At 35.2% G+C, this 22,786-nt stretch overlaps 1 protein-coding gene across 1 annotated transcript in view; it reads left to right on the top strand.

The window, feature by feature from the left end:
• Positions 1-3,745: 3,745 nt before the first annotated feature.
• Positions 3,746-22,786, top strand: part of celf6 (CUGBP Elav-like family member 6) — a 79,340-nt gene continuing 60,299 nt past the window's right edge. The window contains exons 1-2 of the mRNA XM_059565430.1: positions 3,746-4,147; positions 10,391-10,473. Of these exons, the coding sequence (XP_059421413.1) occupies positions 3,922-4,147; positions 10,391-10,473 (309 nt within the window). The 5' untranslated portion in view covers positions 3,746-3,921. The remainder of the gene's footprint in view (positions 4,148-10,390; positions 10,474-22,786) is intronic.

Below are 22,786 nucleotides of genomic sequence, written 5' to 3'. Positions count from 1 at the left end.
TCTCTTGTTTCCTTTCAATTAATAATTTTCTTTACCAATTGAAAACCAGATGTATTCTGGAGTGCCAAAATTTGTCAATAATTCTACACATTCAGGTATTTAGAGAACCAAATTGAAGCTGTGTGATTAAACGTAGCAGAGCCATATTCAGCGAGTGCATTATGCAGCTGCTCCTCCTCATTATAGCTGTTTTCTCATCTCTGTCTCGGTCTGCTTTAGAGGGCCAGGGGCCGGCAGCCAGAGAGGATTGTGGGATTCATTAGCTGGATGACTCATGGCAGTGTGGGTGACCTCTCGTGTGTTTGTCTTTCATGGATTTATTCTTTTTTCTGCATCGTGCTGGAGGCATTAAGGGTCGGACGGAGTCTAAACAGAACAGCTGCTGCTTTAAACAGATTGCTCTGATGTCGCTGCACAAATGAGCTCTGAATGTGTGGATGTGCAGAACATACGAAAGCAAAGCATCAACTCAGACAGTGCATGTGTGGAGATATATAGACCAATGAACAGTTTGTCTGAGAAAAATTAGCTAAATTGAACAAAACCTGCATTTTGGGAATATCCTCATTTGATTTAATGTGTATGTGTGTGTGTGTGTGTGTGTGTGTGTGTGTGTGTGTGTGTGTGTGTGTGTGTGTGTGTGTGTGTGTGTGTGAGTGAGTGAGTGTGTACACACATGTACACACACACTTCATTTTTCCATAATTTGACAAAACATTTGCATGTTCATAGATTAATGGTCTCATAACATACAGATACAAATTACAATATTTAGTATTATATTATAGTAATAAAGTATTATATTTTATATTTAAGTAAGTTTTCTTTAATTATGATAACACTTTACAATAAGGTTCATTAGTTAACATTAGTTACCTACTTTAATTCACATGAACTAACAGCGAACAACTATATTTTCAATAATAACTTAACGAAGATTAATAAAGAGTTTAATAAATGCATTGTTCATTGTTTGTTCAACATTAACTAATGGAACCTTATTGTAAAGTGTTACGAAAATTATGTATGGTAACATTTTACAATCAACTGAATGTTAATTCAACAGTTGCTGATAGATTTTTAAAAAAAATGTTAATAATTAACGAACCTTTAATGAACCAACAATGAACAGGTCTATAAACAAAGATTCATTAAAACGGTAAAGAAAGTATTGCTTGTTAGTTACTGCTAGTTAATGCATTAACTAAGGAAGATTATTGCAAGTGTTAATTTACATATTTATGATTTCATTATGATAGTAGCCCCCTGCATTTTCCTCATGAATCCCAGGATGGTAAACCCCGATCTATAATACAGTAATTATACTTTTTTCTTGAAAACAGTAAATTTTGAATACTATAGATAGCTATAAATCCTTTTAGATAACTGAATTAATATGAGTGTGCGTGCATATGTAATCTAACATTATTTCTAATCCCTAAAAATATAAATTTGAATGCATAATTTTAATGTAAATGTGTTCCTAATGAGGTCCTAGTGTGCTGCATACTGCATAGTTTATCTGAATACTGTATTTATATGAAACAAAACACATTATGCATTGATAAACCACTTCAACATATGATTTAAAAACAGATCCAGATCTGATTTCTGGTTCAGTTTGAACAGTCAGTGGGATGATGATGGTTACTCTCATCGTGCTCATTACAACTGATGTGGATAAATCAGACATTGATATCAGCATCTGAACAAATGCATCTGATTCCTTCACGCACAAAATTACAATGGGACAAAGGTTGCAGTGTGAACATGATTAACATGCTTTAATTAAGTCAGCAGGGTTTTGCCTCCAGCTCTCGTGTATCTCAGTGTGAACGTCTCTATCGTACAGGTGTCTGTCTTTGCATCAGTATGATTGAAAAAACCTTGAAAATATGCCTCTCGCGTCCTTGCCGGCGTAATGACATCAAGCATTCAGTACCTGCTTTTGGGATGTGCTGGTCACAGCTGAGGACCACACAAAATCACAAGCCCAGTAAGCATCACAGGGGCCAAATTAGCAAGGCTTTTATGCAAATGAAAGCCTCCGGTGCTGTTGACGAGGAGAGCCACTCCAGCTCAGCTCATAAACGTTGCAGGATCCTTTTAGAAATGACGTGCGAAGGAACGAGAGAAAAGCTCCAGCAGCCGCTGAATGGAGATTTGCACTCCCTGAGGTGATCTAGCACTGAATGAAGAGGGAAATTAAACACAATAATCGTTAAGAAGTGATAGAATCAAGAAAGTCATCTGTTGAACAGCAAGCAGACAAGTGTCAGAATATGAGCACAAGAGCATTTCTCAAATATAAATCAAATCATAATTATCATCTATTCTCACACTTTTGTTTTCAATAGTTTTGCTTTTAGTAAGTGCGCATGCTGCTGTTCATGTTCAGTAGTTCTGATTAATTCTGTTAAGCAGCAGACAGTGTGTGTGTGTGTGTGATTGAGTTCAGCACCACGGACAGCAACTGCATGTTTAGTAAAGTCCGAATGATGCCAGTCATATTCAAAAGCTTCATCTTTAAAAGGCAAACAATAAAAATAATAATAAGAAATTTGCTTCACCATCTTTCTTAGCCCTAAATAAGGATTTTACAGAAAATCTGAATAGAATAAACAATCATATAAAGCATAATTGTGAAGTTCTATGTAGTCAATACCATGGTAGAATTATTTTAGTATAATTTAGATGCTATTATGTATTTTAGTCACTTTGTTGTGTGTGTGTGTGTGTGTCTGTGTGTGTTTGTAATTTTTAGCAGTCGTTTATGTTTTAAATTTTGTCTATGTAGTTTTTATTCATTTCATCTCATTCGTTTTATTCATTTATATTTCAGTTTTAGTTATTTTAGTACATCAAGCCAAACTAAAGTAACATGACAAATGTCGCCTTGGCATCTTGCTGAAATAAAAAGTTTATTATATTTTATTACAGTTTATTTTATTTCAGGTAGGCCTAACAAAAATGCTTTTCGGTGGTTTTAATTTTAGTTTCATGTTTAGTAAACTATAATAACCCTAAGGTCTCAGATTATAACAGTGAAGGACTAACATGGTTTATAGACAACTGTAGGCCTAATTATTGTATGTAGAAAAATACCATGATAATATCATGGTACTTTGCTGGGCAACAAAGTTTTATAACCAAACAAATGCTTTTGATTTAGATTTTAAGTAATGTAGCTAAGAAGCTCAGCCAAGCAAAAATACATTTTCATCAATGTACTCTATACTGTACATTTTAAAATAAAATCTATATTTGGTCAGCAGAACATGAAGAAAACATGAAGTTGTGCTGTTGATTTTTTTTAATGTTAGAAAATAGTAATAAACAATGTTTATGTGTGTTTTTAATTGTGGGTGAATTCAGGTCAATTTTGACACTTTTTGCAGTTGAGATTACTGGAAAAAATGTCCCAATGAACCAGAATTCATATCTATTTCAGGTAGAATAAATAAATTGTAGCAATTTTAGAGGTTATTTACATAACCACCAATTAAATGGTCAAAGCTGCTAAACGCATATTGAAAAAATACATATTGCTTTTATAAAAATTCGCTCCGTGTTTTCAGATCCTTTAAACGCTGTACAAAGGTTTGGTTCGTGGCTCCGCCCCCCGGGAGTACCTTCACTCACAGCGCCCTGTGATTGGCCGCCGCGACTTGTTATGCAAATGAGCAGCGGCTCTCTTTAAAACAAGCGAGCTGACGTCACGAGTCAGAGTGGCAGCTGACACACGCGGAGAGAGACAGATGGAGAAAGTGAAAGAATCCTGAGGAGAAAACACGGGAAAACCGAGAGAGGAGCGTCCCGTACAGCCGTGATAGAGGGTTGGGAAGAGGAGGAGGAAGAGAGATTGAGAGAGGAGGAGTGGATGGTAGAGAGCCGGAGACACAGCGCGCGGGAGGGAGAAAGATGGCCTCGGTAACGGCGGAGAATGGCTTCAGCACCGCGGACAGCTCCGGTAGGATGAACGGACTCAACAGCGCGATCCCGATGAAAGATCACGACGCCATCAAGCTCTTCATCGGTCAGATTCCGCGCAACCTGGACGAGAAAGACCTCAAGCCTCTGTTCGAGGAGTTTGGAAAGATCTACGAGCTCACGGTGCTCAAGGACCGGTTCACCGGGATGCATAAAGGTCGGACTTGGCTTTTTTTTTTGTTTGTTTGCTTTGTATGTGTGTGTGTGATCAGCACGTGCAAATCCGCCCTCTTCTCAACATGCATGTGAAGAACCTTTAAAGTGGCATCATGCATGTTCATAAAACTGCTGGTGAACTTGCACTATTAAAAAAATAAAAAAATAAAAAAATCTAGCTCGAAACCAAAACGCTTTTACATCCTTCGAACCTTTAATACATATCGAGAACTCCAAAAAAGCCACAGATAGTAACCTAAAATGGTTTTAAGTCACCATCACTAACTCAACCTATGTAGATCAATTTATAGCAATAAAACTAGTTTAATGGATTCAGTCATGTAGAAATAGTTTTTTAATGCAACAGTTGCAAGTTTTGAACGAATTGTATTAGGATCATTGAAGAAGCTTTTATTTTAAGCGTGAAGTGTGTGTGTTTGCGGATCAGAGCAGCATCAGTGCAAACACAAATCCAGATGAAATAGCGTTCAGCCATTTTCATGAAGCACGTCTGATGAGTCTGGAGTTATTTTGGGCTTTTTCATGGGGAAATTTCTTCTTTATCACCTCTTCTAATCGTTCATATCCCTGGATGTAAGTTTCTCTATCACAAGGCATATTGCTTTTATGCTTTGCACTGGTCGTCTGGCCTCAAATCATCTGCGTTTTACTCTAGAAAGTCAAATTAAGTTCATTTTAATTTGTCATTGCTGTGTATTCTTGATCGCCTTTTTAGTTTAAGCTTCCTTGCATTGAATTTTTCCTCTGTGCTTTTTGAAACAGAATGAAACTCCTCATGTGAGATAGTTACAGAGAAGAGTCATGTCGTGCAAAAAAATAAATAAAAAACCTTTATGATTGGTTGCATTGCATTGGTTATGTTTAAGCATGCAAATACACTATTCTTTGGTTTTGTTTTGAATGTATTCAGCTAATTTGTAGTTAATCAAGACCATAAAGCTTGTCTGTATTTATTAAATCATGCATCTTCATTATGCACACATTCTCTTCGATTCACATCATTTTTCATTGTGTAACATGGATTTGTTCTGTGCACACTCATATTTTTCTTGTCTTTCATTAGAATATACTAGAAGGCAAGAAAGCATCAACATTATACGGACATAAATCTTTAAGTGTAAAGGGCAGAATATTTCCATTATGTTCTTATTTAGTCCTTCATAAAGTCTCCATCTCCATCTCTCTCTCTTTTGCTGTAATTACTGTTGTGCAGGTTTTGTGCTGATGGTTCCCAGCGGATCAGACGTGTAGCATTAAAGCTGTAAATTTACATTAATAGGCCGGAGGAGAGTCAGGGAGGGATGGTGACACACATACGGCCGTCACTTACAATAACACGAGGAGCTGTTTAGTGTCCTCAAACCCTCTGAGAGTATAAGACTGAGTTCCAGTTAAAAAACAAACCCACATCAGCAGCAGTTTATCATTTAATGCTCATATGCAAGGAAGAACACCTTGCTTTTTTTTTTTACACTTAACACATTTAAAGTGCATCACCAGGAACACGTTTTGGATTAATAAATGCAGCTCGTTCTGATCAGTGCTATTGTTGTCAGTATGCAGTGACCTCAAAAGACTTCACTTAACCCTGTAAAACCTGAACGTATGAAATAATAGTCTGAAAAAGGCAACAGTTTATCAAACTTTTATTATAATTCTGATGCTTGTGATGTAAATCAATGAGATCTCTATAACAGATATTGATGTAAAATGATCTAAATATCAGTCGTGGCTCTATATTTCTAATAATCTGTGTTAGTAAGATGAGACTGAAACCATTACTTGATCAAAATCCGTCGAGTTTTGACAGTAGAAACTGAAAGACACGAGAAGCTCGAGCTGAAGCTGGACATTTGTACATTTATACTAAAAGATCTTTGACTGGATAAAAAAACTCTAACAATAAATCAGATGACAGAATGTGTGTAGTAGATTGTGTGCGACAGGTTTAGCAGCAAAGTTTTGATCATGTAGATATTTTAGAGACATTTTGAAGAGTGATTCATATGGATATGTGTGTGTGTGTGTCTGTGTGTGTGTGTGTCTTTTATTTCATGGTGGAAAAAAAACATATGTAAACAAAGAGATGTAAACTCAGAATTGTGAGATAAAAAGTCACAATTACTTTCATCCTGTAAAAAGGCTGGCTTCCATGCAATACACAATTGTAGCTATACATTGAAAAAATGCAAAAGAATGCAATACTGAGCACTGGACTTCTGGGATGAGACTGCACAACAATGGTAACACAAGCACACAACATACAATAAAACACACAATCTGGACCTTTTACTAACAGTGAACACACCAGCAAACCCGTTTCACATAACTCAGTAGCTGGACAGAACTCACCTAGCCGCAAAGCATTCTGGGTAACCAGCAGCATCACACTGATGTGCGAGCAGCTGAACTGCATCCGCTGAAAATGCAAAAACACATCGTAAAAGATCTGGAAAAGCTTCAAAAGCGTGTTTGAATCAAGTGAAACTTTGATTTTTTTTTTCTGTGGAGTTTAAGGGTGCTTTCACATCTCTAGTTCGATTCATTCGGTCCGAACCAAGGGCAAACAATTATACATTGTAGCATTTTTCAGCTTTTTTGGTTCCTTTTCACACCACACTGATTGCTTTGGTCCGAACCAGTTGAAACGAACCAAAATGCAGTCACATGACAACATCCACATCACTCATTGGCCATGACGTATTTCCTAAACTGCTTTTCGATTGGTCAGAATTTACGTGCGGGAAAAGCCAGCAAACAACACGGAGACAACACAACTATGGAGAGATGACTGTGCGGGCTGGTTTTGTCCCTGGCCATAATCTATTACATTGTTTGTATGCACCACAATATGCAAACAATTAGGGCTGCAACTAACGATTATTTTGATAATCGATTAATCTGTCGATTATTTTTACGATTAATCAGTTTATGTACTTATATTTTAGTTTTTTCCATTTTTCCCCCAAAGTAAATTATTAATAAAGGGTCTTTATCATTCAGCATAGATTTTTAAGAGATTTTAATAATTTTGCATTGTCATATCCTCATCACAAATATACCTGGAGTTGTTTTATTGTGTTAGTGATCCCTTGTCAAACTCTTCTGCAATCAAAACACTGACCCATACTCTAGCAAATTTCACAAGGAGATTTCAAATGTTTTCACCATGGCAGTCCTTAGAGCTCCTAAAGTAGTTTAACATCCCGAACGAAGCTTATTAAGGAATCTTTCAGAACATATTTTCACGAAGAATAAGGATAAAACAGAATAAGATTGCAGTGCGTTGTATTTTATTATTTACTGGGAAACAGCTTTATAGCTTATGCTGTGAAATTGTAAACAATCCTTCGAATAAAGTGCCAGTGGCATGAAACCTGAATGGAACTCACAATTTAAAGTAAAATCCATCAGAAGGTTGTCCAGAAAAAACGGACACACAAAAAACCTGCTGTGTGAAAAAGAGCAGTGAATACTTAGAAAAAAAAGGGCATTTCAAATATCTTTAAACATTTACCTCTCTCATTCAGTCATAATTAGGCTGCACGACTGAATTATGAACTGGTAAACGACAAACTGATCACAGAACATGTTTGTAAAGCTTTAAATTTTAACTGTTAAAAGGCAATGTTATCAGCTTTTACAACTAAACATTTGCAAACAACATTGTACTGGAGAATTTGCACAAATGAAAGTCTTAGGGGCCGTTCACATATCGTGCCTAAAAACGCGTGGAAAACGCTAGGCGCACCGCTTTCTCCTTCTTTCCAAAGCGCTCGCGCAGAAGCGCCCCTGAGGCGTCTGCCTTTGCTAAGCAACCATGACGTGCTCTCTCCTTGAAGACGCGGATATTTCAGCAAAGGATAAATGGATTTGCAGCTCAAAAAATCACTTGCAGTAGCTCTGCTACTAAATTAATTTCAAAATGGGAATCCATATACAGCTATGATCAGCTGTTCCTTCATCTTGGCTGAGCTTTAAACGTTGTTACGGGAAAGGATGAAGCTGATTGGTTAGTTCTTGTCACATGACCCGCGGTGCGCTTGCCGCATTCTGAAAAGTTGAAATGTTTTTAACTCGATGCGGTGCGCACGCACCTGGAAAAACGGGTGCGTCGTGACCGCGTCGCTTCCATTATGAGCGCGCATACTGCCCGCCTACATTGGAAATAATGAACATGAGCGCGCAAAAGACGCGATATGTGAATGGTCCCTTAAACAGTTCAGTAGTGCAGAGTTTACAAGTTAATCTTCTTTTTTTGAAGGCTCAAAGTAAAGTACTCCCACATCCTGCTGAATGCTGCAGAGACGCTGTTCGGGAAGCACGTGACATAAAACGAGGCCAGCTATTGGCTGTTCGCTACTTCTCCTGTTGTACTGGCTGAGTAAATCCACCGGTGGCTCATTACTGCCACACTTTGGTCACCGCAGATTTGAAATAGGCACGAAATAAGCCGCTTACGGCAAATAAATTCTTTAGCAACGAATCGATGACTAAATTAGTTGACAACTATTTTAATAATCGATTTTAATCGATTAAATCGATTCGTTGTTTCAGCTCTACAAACAATACATTTCTATAATGAAGCGCGGATGCGGCTTGAAAACAACGTTCTAATGCACTGCAAACGGCGAGCGGGAATCGCTCGTAACTTCAAGCGGAGGCGTGCATTAATTCTTCTTAACTCTGACATGCTCATGGTCATCTGACCAAACTTCTTTGAGGCTCCGCACCTCCTCAGTACTTGAAGTTTGTCCACGAGCTGCAATGCTAAAGTGCAAACTGTCAACAAACACTTCCTCATCCGATAATGCACAACGCAGCAGACTACGGCAGCTGGTTTAGTCCAAAAATGATCAGTACTTATCAGTACTGATCAGGGTCTGTTCAAGGTCGGATCACGTTCTCACCACAAACGAACCGCTCCAGAGTTCGTTTGAAAGCGTACCGAGACCACCTCTTCAAGCAGGTCTCGGTACGCTTGTTTGTTCCGCTTTTGGTGCGCACCCGAGTGCGATTGCTGCTTTCTCACCTGCCCAAACGAACCGCACCAAACGGGGAAACAAGCTCTGGTACGATTCAACCGAACTAAATGAGCCAGGTGTGAAAGCACCCTAACTCTCATGGTCTGTTTTGGGTCTCAGACACCCGCCACTGTTTTTAAACCTTCAAAACTAACTGTATATTCATGCATGAAAACATTAATGTAGCTCAAGGAGCAGAGTGCTGTGTTTGCAACACTGATGTTATGGGTTCAAATCCCAGTGAATGCATTCTGTTAAAAAGTACTGGAAAATATATTGTGATGTTTTAAATATTACATTTCCATAAACTCTGAGAGGGTCACATGGGGCAAAAAACACATTTGCTTTTGATGTTTTAGCATGTCCACTTTAGTGGTGGATGTGTCTGGAAATGCATATGTGGAGATTTTTATGCAATTTGTCCAATTAATATGATTCTGAATATTGCAGTTGTTTGCATAGCCATCAGATGTGTCTCTCTGATTTTTGTATTTTTTTTAAATGTCTCTGCTGCTCTGAAACTGCATTCACGTTACACACACTTCAACCATATACTGCATGATTCTTAATCTAAAAGTGAAAACTCTTTTGTTCTTTCTGGCTTTTAATTTAAAAATACAGATGATTTTGATCTCTGTTTATTTCATTTCATTTTTTTATTTCATTTATTTTTCAGCATTTTTTAAAACGTGTAATTATTTGATTTATTTTATTTTATATGTTTATATATTATTATACTGCATTTAAATTGACATTGAAAATGGACAAATGGGCAATTAATGTGATTTTGAAAATTAATATTGCTTAACATGATTTTTTATTATTTATGTCTCTTTGCTTCTCTGAAAATTTTATTTTATTTTATTTATTTATTTATTTTAATTATGATTCATACATTATTCTTATACCACACTTTGATCAACATTTGCTGTTTTAAACTGTGCTTTATAAGTAAATTGACATAAAAAATTACTGAAATATTTTTTATTCTTTAGTTCTAAAGTTTCTTTGCAGCCCTGAAACCAGTATATCCCTTCACATTAAAAATTTTATTTTATTTTATTTTATTTTATTTTTCTTGTACCTCACTTTTTTGGTCAACTTTTGTTGTTTTTAATTGTGTTTTATAAGTAAACTGGCATTGAAATGGACTTGCTGATGGTGTTTGCTGATCTTTTTCATCCATGTGTGTGTTTCAGGATGTGCCTTTCTAACGTACTGTGCCAGAGAGTCAGCGCTGAAGGCCCAGAGCGCTCTCCACGAACAAAAGACTCTTCCCGGGGTGAGAGACACGCAGCTCTTTTATTTCTCTCTCGCTCTTTCTCCTGAACTCATAATCAGCAGCTCTGGTGCTGCTGGCAGCTGATTGGCTGTCGGTTCTGTCTGATGCCATTAATGAGGTTTTTGAGGGCAGCGTCTGACATTTGAGCAAGATTAGGCAAATAATAGCAAACTCATTTTTTAAAATGTAAAGGAGCTCGTGTCATTTTCATTAGCTGTGTTTATCTGATTTGCTTTTTGGATTTGAACAGTAGACATCACACGATTTCAGTGTGAAGAGACGATTAAACATATTTTTTCGAAGTATATATTGATGTATATTGATTTGAACAGCGACAGTGGAAGTTAAACTATCAAAATTTTATTCATGAAGTTTAATATAAATACATATCATACAAAATGGTTTTTGTTCTGAATTAGTATTTATTTTTTATATTTTCTTTTACTTTAATTTTAGTAAAAGTTTTTAGCATCATATTAGGTTTTATTAATTTTATTGCATGTTTTTTTAAGCACTTTTTTAGTTTTATTTATTTTAGAGTTTTAGTATCATGTTAAACTAAATAACAATATCAAATGTTGTCATGGCAGCTACAGTAGCTCTAATTAAATAAGTTTAAGCATTATTTTATTCCTGTTAAAGTTTGTTTTAAGTTTAAGCCACTTCCTTCAAAAAGTATTTAGGCTTAAATTTAAGATTTATGTATTTGAATGTCATATACAATATCCATCAGTTTGTTTTACACAGTTTTAAACAGACTCATAAACTGAATGGGATGCATAATCATGCATAAAAAAAATTAAAAGAAAAGAAAACATTACATAGGTTATATATATTTTTAATTTTGTTTATATAATCACATTTTCAAAATGCATTTATTCAGATATTTAAAAACAACACAAATCTGGTCATTGTAAAAACCACATCTATTTAGTTAAAAAGTATGAATCTGGTTTAAGTGTGACTAGGTAAATGAGACTGAAACTGATTGCATTTATTGATGAATATAGAAATGCATTCAGTTTATTCGTACGATTAAAGAAATCTTACCCGTTTCATTTTTGTATGACTGACAAATATGCATCACATCAAGTTTATTAGCTTGTTAATCTAAATAAATTGACATTTAACATGCAATTCAAATACATTAATCTTAAATTAAGTAATTTTTGAGTGTATAACAATCTTGATTATTATTATTTATTTTTTCGGATTTTTCATGCAGCTTTTTATAATTCAATAGACAAAGTTGATGCAATGAAACTATAATGAAAAAATACAAAAAACTATCTTTTTGATCTAAAACAAAAACTCCACATGCATCCGTTTTCACATTTATCGTTCTCAATCTCCAATCTTCAGCGCAATAATCTCTAAAAGAACAGAAACTGCAGCAGAACTGAACATTTAACTCTAACAGCTCTTTCCTTTTATTCAGAAACACAGAAAAGTGCGCTTCATTTCAAGAAGTGCATTGAAATTAAGTTGACAAATGTTCAAGAATTGTGTTGCTTTACTATTATAGTTTTGACATTTTAAATGATATATATATATAGTTATGTGTTTTTGTCATTTATATGATTTATATATACTGTAATTTTTCATCATTTTTATACAGTTTTAGTAAATCAAATTTTAATTAAAATGAGATGTTGGCATGCAGCTATTTATATATATATATATTTTTTTTTTTTATTTATTTATTTCATCTTTACATCAAAAGAGTAATATTTTGAGAGATTAGAGTAGCTGAAATTAAAGCTGAATTTATTTTGTTTCAGTTAACATTTATTTTAGTAACAAAGATGTCTCACAGTTCCTGATCGCTGTATGAGAAAGAAAACTCAACATTTATGTTTGGAGAAACATGAGGGGAGTAAATGATGACAGAATCTGATTTGGCTGGAAAACACTGCTCTGCTCTGCTCTGCTCTGTGTGTGTGTGTGTTCAGGTGAGATCACAGCCGTTATATTTGCTGAACGAGCTGAGAATAGATTGTGCCACTGCTCACAAACACAAAACCAAACAGGACAGAATCACAGCGTTTGTGTGAAGTCCGGCGCTTCAGTGCAAGAAAGTCAGTCAGAAAATTTTACATTAGAAACTAAAAGCACAAGGTTTGGTTTGAAACTTTGCAAGTACGGTCATGTCAGACAAAATAAAGGAAGAATTGAATGCATAAGCGGTTTCATTGACATTTATTGGAAATATTTTACACTTGTATTGCAGAAGCATTTGAATATGTAAATGCAAAAATAAAAAAGTCCAATGCATATCATGCATAAATTAATAAGGGAAAAGAACAACGTAATTTGAAAACAGAACTTTACACAGTTGTTGAACTGAACTGAATAATGATACGATATGTAATGCATGTAACGTAATCAGATTACTTTTTTCAAGTGCCTAGTAAAGTATCGCATTACTTTACAAGAAAATATGAGTTACTTTTTCAAATAATTAACGCCAGTTACTTTTTTATCATTTATCGATTGAAAGCTCTTCTGTCCCAATGTTGAGAGAAATCAGGAGTAAGATGTCACTGTAGTTCAAGAATAAAAGTGAACATGCATTTATTAATTAGATTAATGCATTAATCTCATTTGCAAAAAAAAACTACAACAACAAAAGACAACAGATTAAGTATTCCTTAAAATGAATAAAAACATTCATCCAAATACAGCTAACTTGACATGAAAAGGAAAAAAAATAATGCAGTCGACAAAAAAAGATTTAAAGGGAATATGTTAAAGAATAAGAGTGAAGTTACAGGATCGCCTCGGATTGGTTGAGTGGAAAAGCATATAAAACTGTCTAAATATCATTTCATTTGATACAAAATATCATATAACAGACAGAGAATCTCTCAAAGGATTTTTATACTCTGTTGAGATTAAGAAGACAGTTTGCTTGCATTTTTTAATGCATTAATTATGCCTTGTCATGCACCTTATAATGCATTATTATATATGATCTGAAACCACCTTTCTATCCATCGTTCCACCTTTAGAAAGTGTAATGCATTAAAACGTGAAAAAAAAAAAAAATCAAATATTATTACAATTTTTAACTCTGGTTACAATTATTTATGGAAAGATACATATTGCAATGTGCATTATGAATACCTTTATAATGCATTATGCATAAAGGATAAAGTGTTTCCAAAATATGAAATATTCTCTTGAGGTTGGAAAATCACTGTTATTTGAGAATAGCACAAAAAATTGTGCCATATAGTAAAATAAATAAATAAAATTTGAAAATACAATTTAAATAAAATAAAATAAAACAACTTTTTATTTCCGCTAGTTAAGAAGGCAACATTTCAAATTTTCTAAACTTGATTGAGTAAAATAACTAAAATTAAAAATTAAATAAAAATCTATACAGACATAAAAACAACTAATAAAAATGACAAAAACACACAACAAAATTACAAAAAATTAAACTAAAATTAACTCGAAAGCAGAAACTATAAAACTAAAATGTAAGTCAATAATAACATTTTATTTTATTTTATTTTATTTTATTTTATTTTATTTTATTTTATTTTATTTTATTTTATTTTATTTTATTTTATTTTATTTTATTTTATTTTATTTTATTTTATTTTTTATTTTACAGTTGTGTGTGTTTTCAGTCCTACTGCAAAAGAAGACTCTATGGATTTATAATTCCAGCAGGAAATAAACATAATGGGTCAGAAGCGTCTAAACCAATAAAACCTGGCCAGAGACTCTGGGCTCCATTAATGCCTCTCAATATTCAAACGCTTGAGTAATGTTGTCTTTTTAAATACATAAATGTGAAGGTTTAATCAATATTGTCTGCCACCTGAGAACAACGAGCAGACAGAAGACAGAAGTGCATTGCATTGTGGACTGCAGTATACAGTACAGTTCTATGTATAAACATGTATACCGGTATGTATATACTGTATGTATATATAGAGGATGCCAGGGCAGTTTTAAAGCGACGGAATATATATAAAAAAATTATTTAGTCTCCCAGCAGGCCGATAATAGTGTTGTCTTGTGTGTTTAATGTCCAGCAGGACGATTTAATCATGTACAGTATATATAATGTAGCAAAATGTTTACAGTGCGTTGTGTGTTTGATTTGTACTGTATGTTGTTGAGCGACAGCGTTTGTTTTCTCAGCGTCTCTTGAAGGTAACGGCTGGCTACATAATCTGTGCTCGTCAGCTGAGACAGAATATGTGTGTGTAATAAACGTCTGGTGGGTCTGGTGTGACGTGTGTTTGTGAAAGGAGGTTGGTGTCTAAATAACTCGGTAAACAGACACCCTGATCGCAGCTGAGACACCAACACACACCCAAACACACACACTCGCCTGGAGAGGACGAGAAAACAGAAGGACAGAGAGAATAATCGTGCTGAGCTACAATTGCTCCTGGAGTGAAATTCATCAAATTAAACTGTGGTTTCATAGTTTGGAGTTGTTTTTTGAACCAACTCTAGTCTCTTCTGCTCACCAATGCTGCATTTATTTGATAAAAAATGCTGTAAAAATGTGGAAATATTATTAAAATTTAAAACAGCTGTTCTCTATGTCAATATATTTTAAAATATTATTTATTTCCGTGATGCACAGCTGTATTTTCAGCATCATTCCTCCAGTCTTCAGTGTCACATGATCTTCAGAAATCATGAAAATATGATGATTCGTTGCTTAAGAAACATTTCTGATTACTATCAATGTTGAAACCAATATTTTTGTGCAAACTGTGATGCAAACCTTTTATTTTTCAGGATTCATAGCTGAACAGAAAGTTCAAAAGAACCGCATTTATCTGAAATAGATCTTTAACATAATACATTTCAGTTCTCATGCATCTCTGCATTTATTAGATCTATTTTAATATTGCATGTTATATATTTACATTATATATTTAAAAGATCTGCATTTTTTTATTATAAATGTAATCTAAAAATATATTATATAAAATATTTAGAATTGCAATCTAAAAATTATAATAAATGTCTATATTGTTGCCTTTGATCAATCTAATGCATCCTTGTTGAATAGAATAATAATAATAATTCATAATATATTTTTTTAAATTATTAAATGATTAAAAAAACAGCATTTTCAGTATAAATAAACTAAAAGTAGATTTTTTTTCTTGCTTTGTATTCTTGCCCTAGTGCATTCTGGGATTGTCGACCACTTTATTAAGTCAAGTATGTTTTCTTAAAGGTGCAGCAGCCAATTTCCCAATCGGTGGAGGATGACAGATTTTGATGGAAAAATAAACGATTGGCACATAAACATAATCACTTCATAAGTGTATAATGTGAGCCCTTTTTAAAAATCCTCCTGGATGTTTTTTTTTCTGTCTTTCCTCGTCCTCTTCCTCTGATTTGACAGACGTGTGTCTGACTGATTGTCAGCTCGGCTCCTGACTGGCGACCCGAGGTGTGATCCGTCAGATTGATGGAGGGTCAGACGTGTCTTTGAGGGCCGGAGGAACGGCTGTCCTCCAGAGGAACAGGGACACTCGATCGCCTGCTGCTAATGCAATGACATCCGGATGTCGCGTTTGACTCCGCTGTCAAAATATGACGTGAGCTCATACTGAACTCACATCTCATTCTCTACGCTTGGCATATGACTGGCTTCTCTGCTGATGTTAAATCAGGCTGATGTGAGTGGCTACTGACCGTGACAAATGACCTGACCAAGCCAAAAACATCTACAGTTAAATCAGCTTAAATCAGGAACAATTAATAGGAATATCTCACCCTTAAATGTAGATTTATGTCCTTCTGAACTTCTATGACTCTCTTCTGTGAAGCACAACATTCAACAGGATCTATGACATGTCTTAAAGGAACAGTTCACCACAAAATGAACATTCTGTTATCATTAATTAACCCCTTTAGTTGTTCCAAACCTGCACGAGTTCCTGTCTTCTGTTTGTTTCTTATACATAAAAAATATATTTTGAAGAATTTTGGTAAGCAAACTTTTGCTGGTAGCCATTCACTTACATAGAAGGGTAAAAAAATACACTGGAAGTCAATGGGGACCATCAGCTGTTTGGTTACCAACATTCTTCAAAATATCTTCAGCAGAATAAAATAACAATAAAAAAGAAAAAAAGAATGAATTAAAATAAAATAATAAAAAAAATTTCAGAATAACAATTTAAAATTTTATCAAACGCTTAACAATAAAATGCCCTATAAATTTTTTTAGTTTTTCAGAAATTTGTGTTTATATTTTCCATTTAATGGTTTAATTAAATGGTTTAAATAAACTTTAATAATCAGAAGTAGTGTAATGATTTATAAAAAAATTAACAGTATGAAATATTTTATTTATTCTGAAATTTATCTGGATTTCATTTAAATGTTTAAATTGCATTTTTTTTAGTCGGTTCAGTGCAATTTAAGTTGAAATGACTTAAAAATTATTAAGTTGAAATAGCTGGACATTGTTTAAAGTGATCATTCTACTGTACAGCAGTAATAAACGTATGTTATAATTTGTTAAAGTTAAACCAAACTTTTATTTTGACAGGTTGTAGTTCACCATGACGTGTTTTTCCTCTCAGACCTGCGCTTGTGAAAGTCTGCAGCAACAGACGGGAGTTTTTTTTTCCCCAGTAAAATCACATTTATATAATGATTTAATCCAATCATCTCCTCCCCCCCCCCGATCTGGTCTCAGCGCTCATTTTAACGAGGATCTCAGTAATGGATCCTTAATGAGGCCTGAGCTCATAACGAGGGTCAGACGGCATCTGTGCTGGAGACACATGTACTGTACACGATCTAATGCACTGATTCCTGCCTTTATTTCAGTAGAAATCATTTGTGACATAAAAGATGTCTTTGATCAATCAATAAACATATTAATTCCTTAAAAACACGTTTGAACGCAGTTATAGACACTGAGTTAAAAATGTTAATGCTAGATTGTTTTACACAGCCTTAAAAATCCAATTCTCAGATTAATTTACTATTAACAATGACCGTTGTCCCGAGTTCGCTTCCTAGTGATAGTTAGTAAAGTCGTTAAATTTAGGTATGGTGTAGGGTCAAGGAAGCAAGAAATATGATCATCCAGAATTAGGCATGATTGTGTACTTAATGAGGGCTAATAAACAGCCAGTATGCTAGTAAATATGCATGCTGGTGAGAAACTAGTTAATAGTGAGAATTGGTTCTTAAAATAAAGTGAAAATTAAAATTAATTCTAACAATGCAATATGTTTATTATTATATTATTATTTTTTATTAAATGTTTTATTAAATAATAATTTTATTAAATTATTATTTATTTAAAGTATTATGAATGAATGAATGAATGACTAAATAAATAAATAAATAAGAAGTGTTTCCCTATTTTGTTATGCCTGTTTTTTAATGAAATAATGCACACACAGTTTCATGGTCAATAAAATCAAATAAAATGAATTAATTTAATTACATTTAAAAATGCAAAAAACATTTTTTTTAAATAAATAAAATAAAATAAAATAAAATAAAATAAAATAAAATAAAATAAAAAATGGCTGATAAATCAGCAAGATAAGTGCTCTGTTCACTATGTTTTCTGTTCACTATGATTCTCTCCAGGTATAACAGACCTGCTGACGTCACACAGTTTGCTTTGGTTGAGATCAGGGATGCGTTTCCCAAAACCATAGTTCCCATTGCCAACCAACTAAGTTGCTAACAGGTTAGCAACTATAGTTTTGGGAAACGCATCCCTGGCTGGTTGTATAATGTCGTGTTGTAAGAAGGACGAGGGCCGAGCAGATGGAGATGTTTGAGCTTCATTCTCCTGAGTGGAGAATAAACTCGGTCCTGAGGCTGAGAGCGTGTGGGATGCTCAGGTGACACATATGTCGGCTGAACGCTGCTCTAGATCTCTAACAGAGCGCGAGCATCACACTGAAGTCATTAAAGCTTTCTGAATCTGTCTCCTGTGGGCCGCTCTGGGTTCTGCGCAGCTGCATCCTCACATAGACCGACGTATCTGACTCTTAACAGTGAGGAGCAGATGGACGAGTGTGTGTGCAGAGCATAACCTACACCTTTTAATCATTTCATATCATATTGAAGTCATATAATCAGAGCATATCTTTTCATGCTTCACGTTGATTTGAAATGGTTCAAAATATGCTGAACTCTATCAACAGCATCTTTCACATGATTACCACAGAAACCCATTTTTACTTTATTTATTTATTTTTGTTAATTTTTTTTTCTTCATGTATTTAAAGGGCCACAGTCACAAGTTAAATGCTTTTAACTTTGTGTCATAACATGAGCATGTATCCATTTTTTTTTTCACTTCAAAAGAAGGAAACTCTGGTAATGATCTGATTTCTGATTAATAATTAATTCTGCTGTAACACATAACATATCCGGCATATTTTTGTTCTCCTCTGAATTATGGTTTTGTCTCATTGTACATTCATTTCTGTTTGAGTGTTATTGTACAAGTTTTCATTTTTGGGTGAAATATTTTAATTTTGGATGTCATGGTTTAAGAGTCATGGAGACACAGATGAAGTAACAGAGACGGTGGATATTTTGAGCTATTTAAAACTCTCCTTAATGGTTAAAGTTTAATTGAGGAAGGATGAGCTCATCCGAACCATCAGCTCATCGATGAGATCATCGCAGCCTTTTCGTGTTTTGTCAGGGACTCGTTATTTAATGCATCTCTACCTCCTTCTCCATATGAAGAGTCTCTTTTGTTTCTCCTAGACAGCAGCAAGTATGAGTACGTAAGAGATGCTCTTCCTCAGTATTTTTGTCTTGTTTTTACAGTACAAACCTCTTAACTTTCATAAATCGTATACATTGGCTTGAGAAGCAAAATGACTTGATATAAAGTCATGTTTTCAGACGAATCAATACCAAATTGAATCAAGAGCTTATGAATCAGAATCGAATTGATTTATGAAATCAGTATCGATACTCAGCTCTAGGCTTTATAGATGTTACCCAGAGAGCATAGAATCATAAATTTAGTTATTAAACTCCACTTCCAAAGTATGATGTTTCCAGACTGAGCATCGTTTAAGATGCGTATCGAAGCATTTGACTGAAACGCTCTCAAATATTTGGTACCTAATGAAGCGCCTTAATGATCCGACGGCCTCGTGCCACACGACAGATTCGGGAAACACCTGTAAGACTGGAGCAGAGCTGCTGGGATGCTTCTCTTCCTCCAGGTGTGTTTCTACATCTCCTCCTGGGAAACACATCAGTGTGTGTTGTAAACAAACAGAGGGAGGTGGAGACGCAGACTCATTAATGATTGAAACACACACTCACACACTCCAGCGAGCCGCCGTCACCTGCTGAACACTCTCCTCTCACAGAGAACACAACACACTCGAGGGTCATTACAAATGAAAAACTCACTCTTATGATGCTCAGGAGATAGAAGCTGCTGCCAGGCTGTAGATATGTGGTTGCTAAGGCATTCTGAGTGGGTTTTAATATGTTGCTGTGTGGTTACTAGGGTGTTCTGAGTGGTTGATAGGGCATTCTGGGTAGTTGCTAAATTGTTTTAAGTATTTGTCATGTGTTACTGCTGTATCTGGTTGCTAGGGTGTTATGAGTGGTTGCTGGGGCATTCTGTGTAGTTGTTAAATAGTTTTAAGTATGATTATTTGTGTGTTACTACTGTGTCTGGTTGCTAGGGTGTTATTAGTGGTTGCTAGGGTGTTATGAGTGGTTACTAGGGTGTTCTGAGTAGTTGCTAGGGTGTTATGAGCGGTTGCTAGGGTGTTATGAGTGGTTACTAGGTTGTTATGAGTGGTTACTAGGGTGTTCTGAGTGGTTGCTGGGGCATTCTGGGTAGTTGCTAAATTGTTTTAAGTATTGTTTTGTGTGTTACTACTGTATCTGGTTGCTAGGTTGTTATGAGTGGTTGCTAGGGTGTTCTGAGTAGTTGCTAGGGTGTTATGAGCGGTTGCTAGGGTGTTATGAGTGGTTACTATGATGTTATGAGTGGTTGCTGGGGCATTCTGGGAAGTTGCTAAATTGTTTTAAGTATTGTTTTGTGTGTTACTACTGTATCTGGTTGCTAGGGTGTTACGGGTGGTTGCTAGGGTGTTATGAGTGGTTACTAGGATGTTATGAGTGGTTACTAGGATGTTATGAGTGGTTGCTAAGGTGTTCTGAGTGGTTGCTGGGGCATTCTTTGTAGTTGCTTAATTGTTTTAAATATGTTTTTGTGTGGTACTACTGTGTCTGGTTGCTATGGTGTTATGAGTGGTTGCTAGGGTATTATCAGTGGTTACTAGGGTGTTCTGAGTGGTTGCTGGGAAATTCCTAATGGTTGATAAAGTGTTCTGAGTATCTTTACTGCGTTGCTGTTGTTTTGACTGTTTTTTTTTCATTGTTGTTGTTGCTACTGTAAGTGATTTGACAAAAATGTATGTTTTTGAATGAATCATTGGAGTCGGTGATTCAATGATCAATCCATGCTTTGTATCTAAAAAATTAGCTGTTTTGAATGAATCGTTTGAATGAGTTGCCGCCACACACCTGGCGGTTTTAGTGTCCCATTTTTTTATCCATGACAGGTCTAAACCAGCCAAAGTAACAGCACAAAAACACCCTTAGCACATTCTTATTTAGTTATCGCTGTCGAAAAAATCCCCAAATATTTTTATATAGATATATAGATTTTGTCAGTATCACACACCCCTATTTCAGTGATATGGAAGAATGAAGACGCATCCATCCACCAGATCTCAGACATCAGTGTGTGTGTGTGTGTGTGTGTGTGTGTGTGTGGCTGATGTATCATTCACCAAGGTCATTCTCAATTAGGCTATTTGTTGAGCAGAGCCGCGTGTCGCTGGTTTAATCATGCAGACAATGAAGACAGCAGCAACAAAAGCAGAAATAAATGAGCCTCCCTGTTCTCATGCAGCTACACATCCATTAGCCTGAGTGTTTAGGAGTCCCGTCTGTGTCCTGTCATCCTCCCGTTCCATCATAACAGGTTGCTCTTAATATCTCAGTAGTGGCAGGTGGGTTAAATAAGTTAGAAATATCAAATTTAAATGGGAATATGGCCAGCAGCCGTAAAGAGTAGCATGTCCCCGACGCTAAATGACAGCAGTCATGACAAATATCTAATATTTGTCTGTTGTGACACGTTTCCAGCCCTGCGGATGGTTGGTTACAAATACAGCTGTAATAAAATGCAATCTGGAGCCTTTAGGGTTAATGAATGATTTCTGCCAGGCAATACCTCCTAATGTCCCGCCGTCCACTTTAGCACTTCTCACTCATTGAGAAACTCTCAATGAAAACCAATGACTTCTGTCTGGTTCTTCAGTGTGAAATCTGCTTCATTAATGGATTCGTGGGATTTTAGACCAGAGAGATTTTACTTTGGATGCTTTAGGAATTAAGATGAAAGTGCATTCATTACTTTGATCCCTTTTATAGCTTATATCAAGAGTATTTGATATCACTGCAAAAAATATTTTCTTATTCTGTAGTTTTGTCTTGTTTTCCAGAACAAATAGCTCAACACTCTTAAATGTCTATTCTTAAAAAAAGAAAATGAAATCTGCCAATGGGTTACTAATAATAAACATAATTCAAAGATTATTATTTTTTATAGACCTGTTTTTCTTGTTTGAAAATAAAGTCATTTAATTCTCATTTTTGTTTTCTTCAGAAAACAAGACTTAATATCTTCTTAGTTATCTTCTTAGTTATCTTCTTTAGGGAAGTCGTGGCCTAATGGTTAGAGAGTCGGACTCCCAATCGAAAGGTTGTGAGTTCGAGTCCCGGTCCTACAGGAATTGTGGGTGGGGGGAGTGCATGTACAGTTCTCTCTCCACCTTCAATACCACGACTTAGGTGTCCTTGAGCAAGGCATCGAACCCCCAACTGCTCCCCGGGCGCCGCAGCATAAATGGCTGCCCACTGCTCCGGGTGTGTGCTCACAGTGTGTGTGTGTGTTCACTGCTCTGTGTGTGTGCATTTCGGATGGGTTAAATGCAGAGCACAAATTCTGAGTATGGGTCACCATACTTGGCTGAATGTCACTTCACTTCATGTCACATGTCACTTCACTTATTTTCCTTCTTAAGTAAATGCATCTTAATTCAGAACATTCTTAGAACATTATTTTTTTTTTAATGTTTTTATAATTTTTATTAATATTTTGAATCTGTTTACATTTTTTAATATATTACTTTAATATTTTTGTAATGTTTTAAATTTAATTTAAGGTTTTAACAATTTTGTTGTGTTTTGTCATATATAACAAATACTCCTAAAAATGACAAAAAAA

The sequence above is a fragment of the Carassius carassius genome, chromosome 13, assembly GCF_963082965.1.
Source record: "Carassius carassius chromosome 13, fCarCar2.1, whole genome shotgun sequence".
NCBI classification, from domain to species: domain Eukaryota; kingdom Metazoa; phylum Chordata; class Actinopteri; order Cypriniformes; family Cyprinidae; genus Carassius; species Carassius carassius.
Note: the sequence above shows the minus strand (reverse complement) of the source record. Positions and strands in the feature narration are given on the sequence as shown.